The 19,226-nt window shown below is 43.4% G+C and overlaps 1 protein-coding gene across 1 annotated transcript in view; it reads left to right on the top strand.

Annotated features, from left to right (window-relative positions):
• The window catches only part of OTOP1 (otopetrin 1), a 42,970-nt gene that overhangs the window by 20,012 nt on the left and 3,732 nt on the right, over nt 1-19,226 (top strand). The window contains exons 4-5 of the mRNA XM_060147056.1: nt 4,202-4,332; nt 7,319-8,247. Of these exons, the coding sequence (XP_060003039.1) occupies nt 4,202-4,332; nt 7,319-8,247 (1,060 nt within the window). The remainder of the gene's footprint in view (nt 1-4,201; nt 4,333-7,318; nt 8,248-19,226) is intronic.

Genomic DNA, 19,226 nt, shown 5'->3' with positions numbered 1-19,226 from the left:
CAACCACAGCTAAGACAGCCGCTACCCAGAGGTCACTACTATTCACACTTTGGTCTGTTTTCTTCCAGTCTTTTTTCAGTGAATAGATATATATATTTTTTTTCTTTTTTCCTTTTTACAATTTCGGTCCTGGTGAGGCTCTCTTCCTGACTTTCAGGTGCTGCCTTCTTGCCATGTCCTCACATGGCCTTTTCTCTGGGCAGGGAGAGAGAGACCTCTCTGGTGTCTCTTCCTCTTCTTATAAGGACACAAGTCCTATTGGATCAGGGCCCCACCCTTATGACCTCATTTAACCTTAATTACCTCCTTGTACCCCATCTCCAAGTACAGTCACATTGGGGGTTAGGGCTTCAACATGTACATTTTGAGGGGCTACAATCCAATCCATAACACATCTTGTTGGACATCGAATTTTTCTGAAAGTTTTTGTTGTTATTATAAATAGTACTGTGATGAACATCTTTGGCTAAAAATATTTTTGAACATCTCTGATTCTTTTCTTTTTTTAAATTATTTTATTGCAGTATAGTTGATTTACAATGTTGTGTTAATTTCTGCTGTCTAGGAAAGTGATTCACTTGTGTATATTCCTTTTCCATTACAATTTATTGCAGGATATTGAACGTAGTTCCCTATGCTATACAGTAGGACCTTGTTGTTTATCCTCTGGTTATTTTCTTGAGTTAAATTCCTAGAAGTAGGATTGTGGGGATAAAGGGTGAGATGTTTTCAACAAATGTATATTGGGTAGTTTGACCTACTGGGAACTCCTGGCTGAATGAAATGGGCTTTCCCATTCATAAAGCATTTTCTTTTACATGTGTTACTTATGAGAACCTCTCACAGTAGCCCTGTCAGGGACAGTAGGTATGATCATGATCCCACTTTGAGATGAGGAAACTGAGAAATGAAGTAAATGTCCAAGGTCAGGCAGCTCCCCTGTGCATAGCTGGGCAGGATCTGACTGCTGACTTTAAATCTACTGCTATTTCCATGGCATTGCAGTGGCTGCAGTGGCCAGCAGGGTTTGCTGGGTGAAATCTTTCTCTTTGATTAGTTGACATCACAGTATATTAGATATATTGGGATTAACAAAATATTATTAAAATTATTTTCACCTGTTCCTTTTTACTATTCTTTAAATGTGGCTACTAAGAAATTAAAAATTACATATGTGACTCACATCAGTGCCTTGCATTATCTTTTGGGGGATAATGCTATTCTAGGCCATGTATGCAGACATTTCCCACCAGGATTTTTCATCTGAAAAAGTCCCTATAGGACTGGGGCCTAGTCCTGCCTTGGCCTTGCTTGTTGAGCAATTGGAGACAAGTTTCTTCCTGTCTCTGGGCATCTTTCCTAAGCTGGATAGTGAGTGGTTTGAACCAGATATGCTTATAACTTGATTTAGCCTGTTTTGTTTTTTTTTTTTAAATAGGGCAAAGTGTTAACCATTTTTGAGTTACTACCTTTCAGTTTTTTTTTTTTAATTTATTTTTTTCGTTGCACTGGGTCTTTGTTGTTGCGTGCAGGCTTTCTCTAGTTGTGGTGAGTGGGGTCTACTCTTCGTTGTGGTGCATGGACTTCTCATCACGGTGGCTTCTCTTGTTACGGAGCACGGGCTCTAGGCGCGTGGGCTTCAGTAGTTGTGGCACGCGGACTCAGTAGTTGTGGCTTGTGGGCTCTAGAGCGCAGGTTCAGCAGTTGTGGCTCACGGGCCTAGCCGCTCCGCGGCATGTGGGATCTTCCTGGAGCAGGGCTCGCACCCGTGTCCCCTGCATTGGCAGGCGAATTCTTAACCACTGCGCCACCAGGGAAATCCCACCTTTCAGTTTTAGATTTAGACGTCTCTTAAAAAATTGGGAGGTTTGATAATCCAGAATGTGCATGGCAACAAAGAGCTAGAGCCAAGTTGGGGTTGTTCCCTCCAGATGGGGGGGGGGTGGCTGCTCAGTTAGCTACAGTCCCCAGCACTCCCTAATGTTATCCCAGGCCTGCTTTATTCATTGACATTTCTTGCCATGCCCTGGAGTTTTCAAAACTTCCCTCTCCTGGACTTACCCTTTTTTCTGATCTTTCGAGCCAATATTCCACTATCCATGCTTTTAGTACATACAAGGACTTTTCTCCTGGTGTGAGAATTCCTCTTACTGGTTTGAGTCCTTTTCTTTTCTCAAGAATGAAGTTTTGAGGAGCAGCAGTTCTGAAAAAAGACCTGGAAACATAAATTGAGATTAGAGAACGGCTCACAGAACCCTTCTTTATTGTGGTCTGGGGTTATCGGATCCAAGTGTGAGAAAGGCAGCTTGGCATGAGGAAACAACGCTTGCCTTTAGTTGGTAGGACAATTTCCAGATCAAATCAACAGGAGGCTGCCAGCTCGCAGGGAGCGTTTGTGGCAGAACAGCCAGCAGCTGTGGGCGGCATTAGTATTACCTGCTCAGGTTCAGTGGACCTGGGTTGAGACAACGCCATTTGGACCAGGAAAGAGGAGAAGAAAGGGGAGCTGTGTGCATTATAAGTAAAAGAAAAGCCAGCCAGCCGGAGGCAAACAGCATTGTCTGCATTTGTCAAAGGCTCTATACAATGCTTCCCAGATGTCCCGGGGAAGGCTGGCCACAATCTATAGCAACTGGGCAAGCATGAGGGGCAAGCAGATGGGCAAATAGCTGACTCAGACACCCCCAGGCGGCTGTTTCCTTCCCCACTTGTGCCTCGACACTGGGAAGTTGCCAAAGGAAGCTGGAGTTCAAATGAGGAAAGACTTTGCTTGCGGTTGCTCGTGGGAACCCCAGGGGGTCATCTGGGGTTAAAACTCAGAGGAGAGGCAAGGTCAGGGTTGAGGACCCAACTGTACCATTCTTCCTGTAGGGAGATTATGGACAAGGGTGCTCTTGGTTACATGGGGAGGGGGCTCACATCCTCTGGGCCTCTGCTCTCCAACTGAGAAGTGATCAGTTACACACAGGTTTCAAGGAATTCCTCTCTCAAATCACCTGTACTTGCTGCACCTGCTCCATGCAAGGCCCATTGTTAAGCACCCTGGAAGCTACCAAAGTGAATACATCTTAAACTGGCAGCCATGGGGAATCTTTGGCGGTTTTGAAACAGACAGTGACTCCATTGGAACCATATTGCCCCAGATCCCTCCTCTGTTCTCCAGAGTCCAGAGTCCACCCTCCCTGTCGTTTCTTTTCTTCTTCTTTAGGAGGCACTGTGGTCAGAGGCAAGGACAGAACACTGTGGTCAGAGGCAAGGACAGAACTCTGAGGTCAGACTAGAACAGCCTTGTCGCTTCCTAACTTTCAAACCCCAAATGCAGCTACATATTCTATTTGTAAATAATATGGCCTAATTCCTGAACCTATCCGAGACTCCAGCAGCTCAACAGTGTCGTCACAGAGCAGGATCTTTCTATGTTTCCACTCTGCCACCCTCAGTGGGTGAGGGTTTCATCCCATGCTTGTTGCTTCATGGTCACAAGATAGCTGCCAAAACTCCAGCCTTCATGTCTGCATTGAAGGCTGGAAAAAAGGGGGAGAAGAAGAATAAGTAGGCTTTTCTCATTCTGATCTCTTCCATCAAGAAAGCAAAAGCTTTTCAGTAGTGCCCAGTAGACCTCATCTCACATCCTACTGGCCACAGTGGCCATGCTTAACTTCAAGGGAGGCCAGATGGTGAGCTTCTGGTTGGTTTTGGTGTCTTTAGAAGTAAGTGGTAAGACAGAGGGCGTGGATAATGATCATTGGGTTGGCAACCCAACAGTAAAGGCGTACCCAGTTCTCCAGATTTCCAAAGTAGCCCTTTCATCTTTCCTTCATTGTTCTATTCCCTTTTGGAAGAAAGGGTTTGGGGTATGGTGGGGTAGGTTGCCCGTTTTTAGTAAATTTCCATCCCTGTATCCCTGCTTCCAAGACCCAGATTTTTATTTGTTTTGTTTTGTCCCGTAGACAATGAGTTGAGTACTGGCAGGTTCAAGATTAAGGCAGGATGCCAAGGCTGTGGTTTTGGAAGGTCCCATGGAACTGCCAGACAGGGGACCCTCAGGACCAGAGCCTGAGCTGCCAGATGACATCACAATCACTGCTAAGAAGGAGGCTTGTGTGTGTGCCCGTGTACATGTGTGCAGTGTCTCCATCTCACCTCACGGGGCTAGGAGCTTCCCAGGGCTGCTCAGGAAGTGGGTCCTTGTGTTTTTCAGGTTTGGGGTGATCCACTCAGTGTTCACCAACCTGCTTCTTTGGGCGAACAGCATCCTGAATGAGTCAAAGCACCAACTTAACGAGCACAAGGAACGGCTCATCACCCTGGGCTTCGGGAACATAACAATAGGTGAGTGGCAAGAGTTGCCCAGCTGCCATCTTGGAACAGCTCGGAAACCTGCAGAGACCAGAATGTCCATAGATGGAGGTATGGGTTTCAAAGACCTGCAGGGTCCACCCAATGCAACATCGGCCAGACAATCCTCTGTTGTTGAAAATCTTTCAAAACCTCCTAAGTCTCTCATCCTGCTTCCATAAGTAGGGTGTGCTGAGCATAATTAAAGGTTTCTTCAGTGACTCAGGGACTTGTCAGATCCAGGGGTCATCATTTTGATCACCATTTCTCATGGTCCAGTTTGGTATGGAAATGAATGTCTTTGTTTACAACCTTGGAAGATTGGTGGTTGTTTCTGTTTGTGTTTTTAATTAAACCTCTATTACCAGTTCTTTCTACTAAAAGTATAGCTTTAAAAAGTCCATAGAAGTCTAATGGTATGTTGTGGTTAATTGATTTTCGTTCATTTGAAGTTTTTATTTAACTCTACTTAGTTTATAATTTTGGCCCATCTTTATCCCCCCCTTGTTCCTATTGGAGTGCCTGTCTCATGACTCTTCATTTTCTTCCAAAATTCTTTAGCGTTTGTGACCTGTTGCTTCTATATTAGAACACTGGGGTTGAGAAGAATGTGGGGTAGGGAAGGTGCAATGTACAGGGGACTGATGTCTCAGGTTTGGGTCTTGTTCCCATCACCTTCTAGCTGTGTGACCTTTGGAAAATATTCAACCACTCCGAGCCTCCCTTTTCTCTTTTATGAAGTGAAGGGACTTGAACCATGTACTTTCCATGAGTCCTTCCAGCTTTAATGTAATGCACATCTATCCTCTCTGCACAAACCCAGGTCAGTCCCAGAGAGCAACTTTAAACCCGTTTCCTCACCAGTGCAGTGGGGATGACAAAATTAGGGGGACACACTACATTTCTTCACCACCCCTAACAAGCAGCCCACTCTTGGGAAGGCCATTCTCTTTGGGACCCGTCTCCTCACTGGTATCAATAACAGTAACAGCAGTGACAACAATAACAAAAAGTTTTATTAAGCATTTTCTGAGTGGCTGGCACATTAAACTCTTGTCCCAACACTCTGAGGTAGGCAACAGTGACCTCATTATATGGGTGAAGCCATTGAGCCAGAGAGAAGTTAAGTGACTAACCCAAGATCACACAGCAGATGGACGATTGAGCTGGGATTTGAATTCCAGCAATCTTGCTCCAGAGACCTTGGTGAAGATGGGATTAGATTAATTTATAAAAAAGGACTCTGTCAGCTCTAACATTCTGTTAATCTGAACCTTTTCTCCTGAGTATTTCCCTTGTCTTTTGCATTGTATTGTATTGTGTTACAAGTGTTGGGGAAACTCCTTTTGAATTGAAAATTGCAGTATTCTGCAAAAGTGAGGGTAATTAATGCTAAGGTAATTAATTCTGCAAAAGTGAGGGTAATCAATGCTAAGCTTTTTTGTCTGATTATAAGTAGTATCATATAAATTAAAACATATCATAAATTAAAACAATGACAAAACGTAAAGAAAAAATCCACAATAGCACCTACACAGAAGTGCACTTAAATGCTGTTAACATCTGGTTATTTTTTGGTCTTTGTGCTATGTATTTTTTTATAGTTGAGATCATACTGTACATATTCAATCATTTTTTTCTACAACATACAATAAGAAATAGATTTTACATTGCAACCCAAATGAACACATACCTGTATGTGTGTACACATGAAATAACAATCTTACTATATCAGAGACACTCAAATTTCTATTGTATTTGATTCCATTCATTCAATCCTGTTTTATTCCATTGCAATTCCATTAAAAAATATATTGTTTGCTACCCTCTAAATTGGTTTCACAACTGAGTTCTGTGTTGTGGTATGCATTTAAAAATACCGGATATACAATTTGTTCTTACTTTTTTCCCATTGTTATTGTAACAATTATTTTCTTGTATCATTAAAACACAATTATAATTTTTAATGGCTGCCTACTATTCTATTGTAAGGATGTACCAAAATTCATTTAACACTTTCTAAATTGTTACACATTGAGGTGTTTCTCTTTCTTTCTCAAAAACTCACAACAAAATTTTACCTAATGCTTTGACTATATTTTTGACTTGTCCTTTAGAATAGATTGGAATTATAGGCCAGAGACTTTATATCATCTTTAAGGCTTTTGTTGCATATTTCATTAATTACTTACAGCTTTTCCCCTCCTTGTTATGAAATGGTCCTTTATACCATTGCCAAGTGTCTTTCAGAAGGTGGGGCCTGTCTCGTGCCACACTTGCTGGCTTCGGATATTCTCAAGAGGAAAATTTTTGCTGCTAAGGGGCATTTTCCCCCACAAAGTTGTTTTTAAAAAGTAATTTAAAAATCACACAGGTCAATCATATTCATATAGAAAGTTTAGAAAATACAGCGAAGCAAAATCTAGAGGGAAACTTACATAAGGTCGTATGTCAATTATATCTCAATAGAAGTTTCTTTTGCTGAAAAAAAAAAAATTCACCTGCCATTTTCCCGCCCAGAGATAACCATTGTTAACATTTTAGTTTATGTCCTTCCAATTTTTTTCTATGTCTGTCTACCTCCCTATCTCTCTGTCTCTGTATGTATACATCACCAAGATATCTATAATTGATAAAAACGGAGCCGTACTCCAGCCTCTTTCGCAGCTGCTTTTGTTCAACAGTGTCTTCTGAACGTCTTTATATGCTGATGAGTAAATTTCTAAAATACCATTTGCAATGGCTGGACAATATTCTGATGTATGGATAAGATCTAATTCGTGTAATTAGTACTCTTTGGGGGGTGTTCATGGCTGTCAATTTAGCCATGATATGAAACGTGACAAAAAGCCATGAAATAAAGCTTTTAATTCAATGGCAAACCCAAGCATGAATCCACAGTGAGAGTATTTGTTTGTGGTTTTCTGCTTCGCCACTGAATGTTCTAATTGTCCTTCCCTGTGGTCTGTCTCCCCGCTAGTTTTAGATGACCACACGCCTCCATGTAACTGCACACCCCCAACCCTCTGCTCTGCCATCTCCCACGGGATCTACTACCTCTACCCTTTCAACATAGAATATCAGATACTGGCCTCCACGATGCTCTACGTCCTGTGGAAAAACATCGGGCGCAAAGTTGACAGTCATCAGCGTCAGAAGATGCAGTTCAGGTCTCACGGGGTCATGCTGGGCTCGGTACTGGGCCTGACCGCACTGGCTGCCACCATTGGGGTTGTGGTGGTGTATCTGATTTGGATCGGGCGTTCCAAAACCGGGAGCGAGTCAGCACTCATCATGTTCTACCTGTATGCCATCATCTTGCTCGTACTCATGGGGGCGGCAGGGCTGGCTGGGATCCGGATTTATAGGCTAGATGAGCAATCACTAGACGAGTCCAAAAATCCGGCCCGCAAACTGGACGCAGACCTGTTGGTGGGCACTGCCTCCGGCTCCTGGCTCATCTCCTGGGGCTCCATCCTGGCCATCCTCTGTGCCGAGTCCTGCCCCCTGTACACCTGGTACAACCTGCCCTACTCCATCCTGGTGGTTGTTGAGAAGTACATCCAGAACCTCTTCATCATTGAGTCCATTCACCGAGAGCCGGAGAAGCTCTCCAAGGACATCAGAACCCTGCAGGTGGTCACAGTCTGCAATGGCAATGCCACATCCCTCCCTTCTTCTTGCTTCGAGAGCAGACCTGCAGCCGGGGACGTGGCTCCCCAGGACAGCGAGATGCCACATGCAGCCAATGGAAATATGTGTCTGAGAGAAGTTGGTAGCAAAGAGGAAGAGGAGAAGAGCTGGGAAGGGGCCCTGGACCCAGCCTGCCACGCCCATTTCCTGCAGGGCAATGCCCAAAGAAGAGTCTTAAGGAATATTGCAGCCTTTTTGTTCCTCTGCAATATTTCGGTAATCTGCGAGTTATTTCTTTATTTAAAAATACTGATTAATCTATTTTCCTTGCCGTTTTCAAATAAGGAATAAAGGCAGCTTTTAATCAAAATAATTTAAACGTAAGGTTAAAATATTAGACTGGAACATAGGCTTATATTCTACAAATTTGCTGACTGAGTATCTGTATGCCATGGACTGGGGTGGGAACTAAGAATTAAAGGTGAGAAGACGTAATCTCTTTCCTCAAAAAGGTCACAGTATTACTGGGAGAGGGAGACAAGGAAAAAATATAATAGAGTGAATATGGCAAATGCTGGGACAGGGCTATCTGCAAGGTGGAATGGGAGCATGGAGTCAAAGAGGGACTTCAGTAAGTAGGGGATGCTTGAGGTGAGACAGAGACTCAATTAGGAGTGATTTTGGCTGCAAATAACAGATAGCTTGATCAGCAGTATCTTCAGTCTTAAAGACAAGAATTCTGGAAGTTGGCTATTCAGGGTTGGCCTGGCTGCTGAACCCTATCATCAAGGATCCAGGCACTGTTCACCTTTCTACTGAATGTGGTTGGCACATGGTCATAGGATGGCTGCAGCAGCACCAGGCATCACATCTGGGTTCAAGACAGGAAGACAGAGGGAAGGATTGGTGCCAGGCAATATCTGCAATTGATGTGATCACCCCTAACTGCAAGGGAGGAGGGGGAAGTGGATGGTTTGCTTTCTAGCCTCTATAATGGACGGTAACAAGGTAGAAAAAGATGTATAATCAGCTACTCAATATTGTCTGCTTCAGCCTCAAGGAACAGTTGGAAGTTTACCAACTATGATCAAGGCAAGAAAAAGAAAGGCTTGGGGCAGAGGGCACGTGATGTGCAAAGACACAGAGGCAAAGGACACCATGGCCTGTTTGAGTAGCACGAGCAGCTTGACATGAATTCCATACACGTGAAGCAGGGCGGGAAGCAGGATGGAGGGTCTGGTTAGACGGGTCTGGCTTGAGGAGAGCTTCATAAGCCTGGCTGAGTCTGGTCTTCACGCTGAAGGCAGTAGAGGACCCTCTCAGATTTGTGTTTTAGAATGATCTTCCAGCAGCAACGTGCAGGAAGGATGGAGGGAGGTAAGATCAAAGTCAGGGAAACCGGAACAGAAGCCCCACACAGCTGCCCAGATAGGAAATGATGGAAACTTGAACCAGGGCAGTGCTGGTGGGGATGGTGAGAAGGAAAAGGAATACAAAGCATTGTGTGTTGTTGGGATTTGTTCTAGAGGTACATAGAAGGGTGGCAGGTCTGGGTTAAAAGGAGGGAGAAGCAGCCTTTGGTGCACACAGGCATCGGCAGTGACTGTGGCTGGTGGAATGGTGACGATGCCCCAGCCCACGGGGCCCGCCCATCATCGCAGCCAACTCTCTGCTACCAGCCTCCGTATCATCAGGGCTGCTCTGTTTCCCCAGAAGCTTACTGATTTTTAGCTTCCTCTCCCTAATATCAGTTGGTGCATGTCCAGGGACTGCAACTTTTGATATTACCCTAAGGCCACAAAATTGGGGGTTCCATCTGAAGCTGAAAGGGCCATGTGTCTGCCAACCGAATCTGATTCTTGCTTTGGGTCACCTGGACCTTGGTCCCCCTCCAGGTTGGCAGACAGTTATGGGGAGTTCTGAAGGGAGAAGGGGTCCCAGAAGAGTGTGGCTCCAGGTGCGCCCTCTTCTTTCATCTTATAGACATTTATGGGGCGCCTGCTCTGTGTCAGGAACTATGTGGGGGCGGCAGTGAACAAAGGACTTAAAACAGGAAAACAAGAGAGAGAGATATTAATAACTACAATGGGGCTGCATTTTATATAAGGCTTACATTCCAGAGAGGGGTGTATCAGCTTAGATTCTTATAAAGTCAGAGTTGGTTCTAGAAAGCCCCTAAAGCGTATTTTATTTTATGCACCCCAAAGTATGAAGATCTCTCTTTTCCGTGAGTTCAGAAAGACCACTTTCCCTGTGTTGGTTTTTTGCTTGATCACCAGGTTGTATACTTGGCTTGCTTTTTTGGACCAGCCTGACCGAGAATAGCACTGCTATACTAGAATCGAGTGGCAACTGATGGTCTCTTGGGACCCGAAGGCCAGGTCCAGGGCTCTGGACCAGGAGAAGGACACGTTTTATCTCTTCATCTCTGTGCTCTGCCCCTGATGGCCCCAGGCACTGCCTCCGTTCCCTGGGGAGTGAGCCAGAGGACGGAAATCATTGCAGGCTGATGTCTTAGGATGACCTGAGCCAACTCCATGGGCAGCACTTTGAAACCCTGCACTTCATCCCATGTTGTGCCAAAGGCATCAGGCAGAGGCAGGAACTGTTTCTGTCCGGGACGAGGAGCTGGCGCAGAGGCAGCGGCTGGAGGTGCTGGTGTGCACGACCACGTGGGGCAATTGGCAGCTGTGGGGTGGACAGTAAAGGGTGGTGGGTGTGATGATGGAAGACTTTGGGTGCTGTGGGAACACTGGGGTTCAGGGGAGGCCTCCTCTTGGTGGAGTGGAGCAGTCTGGGCGAAGCAGCAGGTACGGGGAAGGCACGGATGCAGAGCAAGGTAGGGCTTGCTGGATGTGCTCAAGAACTGGAAGGAAACCCATGTGGCTAGAACTCGGAGAGCAAGAAGAGAGAGGCGTGGCCTGGTAAGCCATGGCCACAAGCCAGGACTTAATCCTAAATGCAACAGAAAACCATCTAAGGGTCTTATGCTCTGAGTGACAAGATCTGATTCGTGTTTTTATTCTTTTAAATTAAATTAAATTTTAATGGTGGTAATGAACACATAACCTAAAATTTACCATTTTAACCATTTTCCAGTGTACGATTCTGTAGCATTTAGTGCATTCACATGATTGTGCTACCATCACCGCCACCCACCTCTAAAACTTTTTCACTTTGCAAAACTGAAATTTTGTACTCATGAAACAACTCTCCATTCCCTCCACCCCCATCCCCTGGCAACCACCGTTCTACTCTCTTTCTCTGTGAGTTTGACTCTGGATATCTCATATAAGTGGAATCATACGGGATTTATCTCACGTGGTGCAAGGACCTTCAGGTTCATCCATGTTGTAGCCTGCGGAGGGAGAGGGATGCCAAGAGCGGCTCCCAGGTTCTGCCTTGAGTTCCTGATACATGGTGATGCTACTTATGGAGATTGGGGTCTCTGGAGGGGGAGCAGGCTTGGGAGGGGCTCAGGTGAAGGAAGCACATGAGTTTAGTACTGGACACATTCAGTGGTAAGGACATCCAAGTGGACATAACAAACAGGCAGATATTTTGGTTTTCTATTGCTGGGTAACCAGTGACCCCAAATGCATGACAAAAACAACAACCATTTTACTATGTCTCAGGAACTTGTGGGTTAGGAATTCTGGCAGGGCTTGGCTGGACAATTCTATTCATAATGAAACTGACTGAAGCTACTGGATGGGCTGCTTGAAAGTCCACGATCTGGTGCCTTGGGTTGGGGAGGCTGAAAGGCTGGACTCAGTGGGGACTCTGGCTGCAGTGTATTCGTGGGGACTCTCCAGCACGGCGGTCTCAGGGGAGGTGGACTTCTTAGGTGATGGCTCAGGACCTAGAGCCAGGCTTCCAAAGGCCTGGAAGTGCCAGTCTCTTAAGGTCTGGGTGTGGACATTGCACGGCACCATTTCTGCCATATTTTATGGGTCCAGCAGTGATAGCGTCCACCCAGATTCAAGGGAAGGGGGCATAGGTTGCCTTTCAAGGGGATGAGTAGCAAGAATTATAGCCAACTTCACAGCAGATGGAAAGATCTGGATTTCAGGAAAGAGGTCCATAAACTCTTCTTCTTTTATTCTCATTTTCTTTCTTTTTTTTCTTCTTTTTAACATATTTAATGGAGTATAATTTGCTTTACAATGTTGTGTTAGTTTCTGCTGTATAACAAAGTGAATCAGCTATACATATACATATATCCCCGTATTTCCTCACTCTTGTGTCTCCCTCCCACCCTCCCTATCCCACCCTTCTAGGTGGTCACAAAGCACCGAGCTGATCTCCCTGTGCTATGCAGCTACTTCCCACTAGCTATCTGTTTTACATTTGGTAGTGTATATATGCCAATGCTACTCTTTCACTTCATCCCAGCTGACCCTTTCACCTCCCCGTGTCCTCAAGTCCATTCTCTATGTCTGTGTCTTTATTCCTGCCCTGACCCTAGGTTCATCAGAGCCATTTTTTTTTTTTAGATTCCATATATATGTATTAGCATATGGTATTTGTTTTTCTCTTTCTGACTTACTTCACTCTGTATGACGGACTCTAGGTCCATCCACCTCACTACAAATAACTCAATTTCGTTTCTTTTTATGGCTGAGTAATATTCCATTGTATACATGTGCCACATCTTCTTTATCCATTCACCTGTCAATGGACACTTAGGTTGCTTCCATGTCCTGGCTATTGTAAATAGAGCTGCAATGAACATTTTGGTACATGACTCTTTTTGAATTATGGTTTTCTCAGGGTGTATGCCCAATAGTGGGATTGCTGGGTCATAAGGTAGTTCTATTTTTTAGTTTTTTAAGGAACCTCCATACTGTTCTCCATAGTGGCTGTATCAACATTCCAACCAACAGTGCAAGAGGGTTCTGTTTTCTCCACACCTTCTCCAGCATTTATTGTTTGTAGATTTTTTTGATGATGGGCATCCTGACTGGTGTGAGGTGATACCTCACTGTGGTTTTGATTTGCATTTCTCTAATGATTAGTGATGTTGAGCATCCTTTCATGTGTTTGTTGGCAATCTGTATATCTTCTTTGGAGAAATGTCTGTTTAGGTGTTCCGCCCATTTTTGTATTGGGTCGTTTGTTTTTTTGATATTGAGCTGCATGAGCTGCTTATATATTTTGGAGATTAATCCTTTGTCAGTTGCTTCATTTGCAACTATTTTCTCCCATTCTGAGGGTTGTCTTTTTGTCTTGTTTATGGTTTTAAGTTTCATTAGGTCCCATTTGTTTATTTTTGTTTTTATTTCCATTTCTCTAGGAGGTGGGTCAGAAAGAATCTTGCTGTGATTTATGTCATAGAGTGTTCTGCCTATATTTTCCTCTAAGAGTTTTATAGTGTCTGGCCTTATATTTAGGTCTTTAATCCATTTTGAGTTTATTTTTGTGTGTGGTGTTAGGTAGTGTTCTAATTTCATTCTTTTACATGTAGCTGTCCAGTTATCCCAGCACCACTTATTGAAGAGACTGTCTTTTCTCTATTGTATATTCTTGCCTCCTTTGTCAGAGATAAGATGACCATATTTGTGTGGGTTTATTTCTGAGCTTTCTATCCTGTTCCATTGATCTATCTTTCTGTTTTTGTGCCAGTACCATACTGTCTTGATTACTGTAGCTTTGTAGTATAGTCTGAAGTCAGGGAGCCTGATTCCTCCGGCTCCGTTTTTCTTTCTCAGGATTGCTTTGGCTATTCGGGGTCTTTTGTATTTCCATACAAACTTTAAAATTTTTTATTCTAGTTCTGTGAAAAATGCCATTGATAGCTTGATAGGGATTGCACTGAATCTGTAGATTGCTTTGGGTAGTATAGTCATTTCCACAATGTTGATTCTTTCGATCCAAGAACATGGTATATCTCTCCATCTGGTTGTATCACCTTTAATTGCTTTCATCAGTGTCTTATCTACATACAGGTCTTTTGTCTCCTTAGGTAGGTTTATTCCTAGGTATTTTATTATTTTTGTTGCAGTGGTAAATGGGAGGGTTTCCTTAATTTATCTTTCATATTTTTTATCATTAGTGTATAGGAATGCAAGAGATTTCTGTGCATTAATTTTGTATCCTGCTACTTTACCAAATTCATTGATTAGTTCTAGTAGTTTTCTGGTAGCATCTTTAGGATTCTCTATGTATAGTATCATGTTATCTGCAAACAGTGACAGCTTTACTTCTTCTTTTGTGATTTGGATTGCTTTTATTTCTTTTTCTTCTCTGAGTACTGTGGCTAAAACTTTCAAAACTATGTTGAATAATAGTGGTGAGAGTGGGCATCCTTGTGTTGTTCCTGATTTTAGAGGAAATGGTTTCAGTTTTTCACCATTGAGAACGATGTTGGCTGTGGGTTTGTCATATATGGCCTTCATTATGTTGAGGTAAGTTCCCTCTATGCCTACTTTCTGGAGAGTTTTTTTTTTTTTTTTTTTTTTTTTTGTGGTACGCGGGCTTCTCACTGACGCGGCCCCTCCCGTTGCAGAGCACAGGCTCCGGACGCGCAGGCCCAGCAGCCATGGCTCATGGGCCCAGCTGCTCCGTGGCATGTGGGATCCTCCCGGCCCAGGGCACGAACCCGTGTCCCCTGCATTGGCAGGCGGACTCTCAACCACTGTGCCACCAGGGAAGCCCTGGAGAGTTTTTTTCATAAATGGGTGTTGAATTTTCTTGAAAGCTTTTTCTGCATCTATTGATATGATCATATGGTTTTTAGCCTTCAGTTTGTTAATATGGTGTATCACATTGATTTGTGTGTATTGAAGAATCCTTGCATTCCTGGGATAAACCCCACTTGATCATGGTCTATGATCTTTTTAATGTGTTGTTGGTTTCTGTTTGCTAGTATTTTGTTGAGGATTTTTTCATGTATGTTCATTGGTGATAATGGCTTTCTTTTTTGTAGTTTTCTTTTTTTGTGATATCATTGTCTGGTTTTGGTATCAGGGTGATGGTGGCCTCATAGAATGAGTTTGGGAGTGTTCCTCCCTCTGCTATACTTTGGAAGAGTTTGAGAAGGAGAGGTGTTAGCTCTTCTCTAAATGTTTGATAGAATTCACCTGTGAAGCCATCTGGTTCCGGGCTTTGGTTTGTTGGAAGATTTTTAATCACAGTTTCAATTTCAGTGCTTATGATTGGTCTCTTCATATTTTCTATTTCTTCCTGGTTTAGTCTTGGAAGTTTGCACTTTTCTAAGAATTTGTCCATTTCTTCCAGGTTGTCCATTTTATTGGCATATAGTTGCTTGTAGTTGTCTCTCATGATCCTTTGTATTTCTGCAGTATCAGTTGTTACTTCTCCTTTTTCATTTCTAATTCTGCTGATTTGAGTCCTCTCCCTTTTTTTTTCTTGATGATTATGGCTAATGGTTTATCAATTTTGTTTATCTTCAAAGACCCAGCTTTTAATTTTATTGATCTTAGCTATTATTTCCTTCATTTCTTTTTCATTTATTTCCGATCTGATCTTTATGATTTCTTTCCTTCTGCTAACTTAGGGGTTTTCTTTGTCCTTCTTTCTCTAATTGTTTTAGGTGTAAGGTTAGGTTGTTTATTTGAGATTTTTCTTGTTTCTTGAGGTAGGATTGTATTGCTATAAACTTCCCTCTTAGAACTGCCTTTGCTGCATCCCATAGGTTTTGGGTCATCGTGTTTTCATTGTCATTTGTTTCTAGGTATATTTTGATTTCCTCTTTGATTTCTTCAGTGATCTCTTGGTTATTTAGGAGTGTAATGGTTAGCCTCCATGTGTTTGTTTTTTTTTTTACAGTTTTTTTTTCCTGTAATTGACATCTAGTCTCATACGTTGTGGTTGGAAAAGATACTTGATACAATTTCAGTTTTCTTAAATTTATACCAAGGCTTGATTTGTCCCAAGATAGGATCTATCCTGGAGAATGTTCCATGAGCACTTGAGAAGAATGTGTATTCTGTTGTTTTTGGATGGAATGTCCTATAAATATCAATTAAGTCTGTCTGGTCTAATATGTCTTTTAAAGCTTGTGTTTCCTTATTTATTTTCATTTTGGATGATCTGTCCATTGGTGAAAGTGGGGTGTTAAAGTCCCCTACTATGATTGTGTTACTGTCGATTTCCCCTTTTATGGCTGTTAGCATTTGCCTTATGTATTGAGGTGCACCTATGTTGAGTGCAAAAATATTTACAATTGTTATGTCTTCTTCTTGGATTGATCCCTTGGTCATTATGTAGTGTCCTTCTTTGTCTCTTGTAATAGTCTTTATTTTAAAGTCTATTTTGTCTGATATGAGTATAGCTACTCCAGCTTTCTTTTGATTTCCATTTGCATGGAATATCTTTTTCCATCCCCTCACTTTCAGTCTGTACGTGTCCCTAGGTCTGAAGTGGGTCTCTTGTAGACAGCATATATACAGGTCTTGTTTTTGTATCTATTCAGCCAGTGTATGTCTTTTGGTTGGAGCATTTAATCCATTTACATTTAAGGTAATTATTGATATGTATGTTCCTATTACCATTTTCCTAATTGTTTTGGGTTTGTTATTGTAGGTCTTTTCCTTCTCTTCTGTTTCCTGCCTAGAGAAGTTCCTTTAGAATTTGTGATAAAGCTGGTTTGGTGGTGCTGAATTCTCTTAACTTTTGCTTGTCTGTAAAAGTTTTAATTTCTCCATCGAATCTGAATGAGATTCTTGCTGGGTAGGGTAATCTTGGTTGTAGGTTGTTCCCTTTCATCACTTTAAATATGTCCTGCCACTCTCTTCTGGCTTGCAGAGTTTCTGCTTAAAGATCAGCTGTTAACCTTATTGGGTTTCCCTCTTATGTTATTTGTCACTTTTCCCTTGCTGCTTTTAATATTTTTTCTTTGAAGTTAATTTTTGATAGTTTGATTAATATGTGTCTTGGCATGTTTCTCCTTCGATTTATCCGGTATGGGACTCTCTGTGCTTCCTGGACTTGATTGACTATTTCCTTTCCCATATTAGGGAAATTTTCAACTCTAATCTCTTCAAATATTTTCTCAGTCCCTTTCTTTTTTCTCTTCTTCTTCTGGGACCCCTATAATTCGAATGTTGGTGTGTTTAATGTTGTCCCAGAGGTCTCTGAGACTGTCCTCAATTCTTTTCATTCTTTTTTATTTATTCTGCTCTGCAGTAGTTATTTCCACTATTTTATCTTCCAGGCCACTTATCCATTTTTCTGCCTCCGTTATTCTGCTGTTGATTCCTTCTAGAGTATTTTTAATTTCATTTATTGTGTTGTTCATCATAGTTTGTTTGCTCTTTAGTGCTTCTAGGTCCTTGTTAAACACTTCTTGTATTTTCTCCATTCTAGTTCCGAGATTTTGGATCATCTTTACTATCATTACTCTGAATTCTTTTTCAGATAGACTGCCTATTTCCTCTTCATTTGTTAGGTCTGCTGGGTTTTTACCTTGCTCCTTCATCTGCTGCCTATTTCTCTGTTTTCTCATTTTGTTTAACTTACTGTGTTTGGGGTCTCCTTTTCGCAGGCCTCAGGTCCTTAGTTCCCATTATTTTTGGTGTCTCCCCCCAATGGGTGAGGTTGGTTCAGTGGCTGTGTAGGCTTCCTGGTGGGGGGGACTGGTGCCTGTGTTCTGGTGGGTGGGACTGTATCTTGTCCTTCTGGTGGGGAGGGCCATGTCCAGTGGTGTGTTTTGGAGTGTCTTTGAACTTAATATGATTTTAGGCAGCCTCTCTGCTAATGGATGGGGTTGTGTTCCTGTCTTGCTAGTTGTTTGGCATGGGGTGTCCAGCACTGGAATTTGCTGGCCGTTGGGTGGAGCTGGGTCTTAGTGTTGAGATGGAGATCTCTGGGAGAGCTCTTGCCAATTGATATTACGTGGGGCTGGGAGGTTTCTGGTGGTCCAATGTGCTGGACTAGGTCCTCCCACCTCGGAGGCTCAGGCCCGACACCTGGCCTGAGCACCAAGACCTTGCCAGTCACATGGCTCAGAAGAAAAGGAAGAGAGAAAAAAAACAAAAACAAACAAAAAATGAACAGACAGAACCCTTGGACAAATGGTAAACGCAAACCTGTACAGACAAAATCACACAAAGAAGCATACACACTCACAAAAAGAGAAAAAGGAAGAAATATATATATATTAAAAAAAAAGGAAGAGAGCAACCCAACCAATATATTAAAAAAAAAAAGGAAGAGAGCAACCAAACCAATAAACAAATCCACCAATGATAATAAGTACTAAATACTAAACTAAGATAAACATAAAACCAGAAACAAATTAGATGTAGAAAGCAAACTCCAAGTCTACAGTTGCTCCCAAAATCCACTGCCTCAATTTTGGGAACACTCGTTGTCTATTCAGGTATTCTTCAGATGCAGGGTTTATCAAGTTGATTGTGGGGATTTAATTTGCTGCTCTGGGGCTGCATGGAGAAATTTTCCTTTCTCTTCTTTATTAGTACAGCTCCTGGGGTTCAGCTTTGGTTTAGGCCCTGCCTCTGTGTGTAGGCTGCCCTCAGGAGTCTGTTACCCGCCCAGACAGGGGGAGGCAGGCGTACGGTAGTCATAATTGGGATGTGGTGTGAACCTGAGGCAGCAGAGACTGGTGTGATGTTACAATAGCCTGAGCTGTGCCGTGCGTTCTCCCGGGGAACTTGTCCCTGGATCACGGGACCCTGGCAGTGGCAGGCTGCACAGGCTCCCAGGGTGGGTATGGGTAGTGACCTGTGCTTACACACAGGATTCTTGGTGGCAGCAGCAGCAGTGTTAGTGGTTCATGCCTGTCTCTGGTGTCTGAGCTGTTAGCCGCGGATTGCGCCTGTATCTGGAGCTCATTTAGGTGGTGCTCTGCCCCCTGTGTGCAGACAGGGGAGGAATCCCCTCTCCTTGTGCACCCTGAAACAATGGTCTCTTGCCTCTCCGGCAGGTCCAGACTTTTTCCTGGACTCCCTTCCAGCTAGCTCTGGCGCACCAGCCCCTTCAGGCTGTGTTCACGCCGCCAACCTCAGTTCTTTCCCTGGGGTCTGACCTCTGAAGCCCAAGCCTCAGCTCCCAGCCCCCGCCCACCCCGGCGGGTGAGCAGACAAGCCTGTCAGGCTGGTGAGTGCTGGTCGGCACCAATCCTCTGTGCGGGAATCTCTCTGCTTTGCCCTCTGCACCCCTGTTGCTGTGCTCTCCTCCGTGGCTCCGAGGCTTCCCCCCCTCCGCCACCCGCAGTCTCCGCCCGCGAAGGGGCTTCCTAGTGTGTGGAAACCTTTCCTCCTTCACAGCTC

This window comes from Lagenorhynchus albirostris, chromosome 4, assembly GCF_949774975.1.
Source record: "Lagenorhynchus albirostris chromosome 4, mLagAlb1.1, whole genome shotgun sequence".
Taxonomy (NCBI): domain Eukaryota; kingdom Metazoa; phylum Chordata; class Mammalia; order Artiodactyla; family Delphinidae; genus Lagenorhynchus; species Lagenorhynchus albirostris.
Note: the sequence above shows the minus strand (reverse complement) of the source record. Positions and strands in the feature narration are given on the sequence as shown.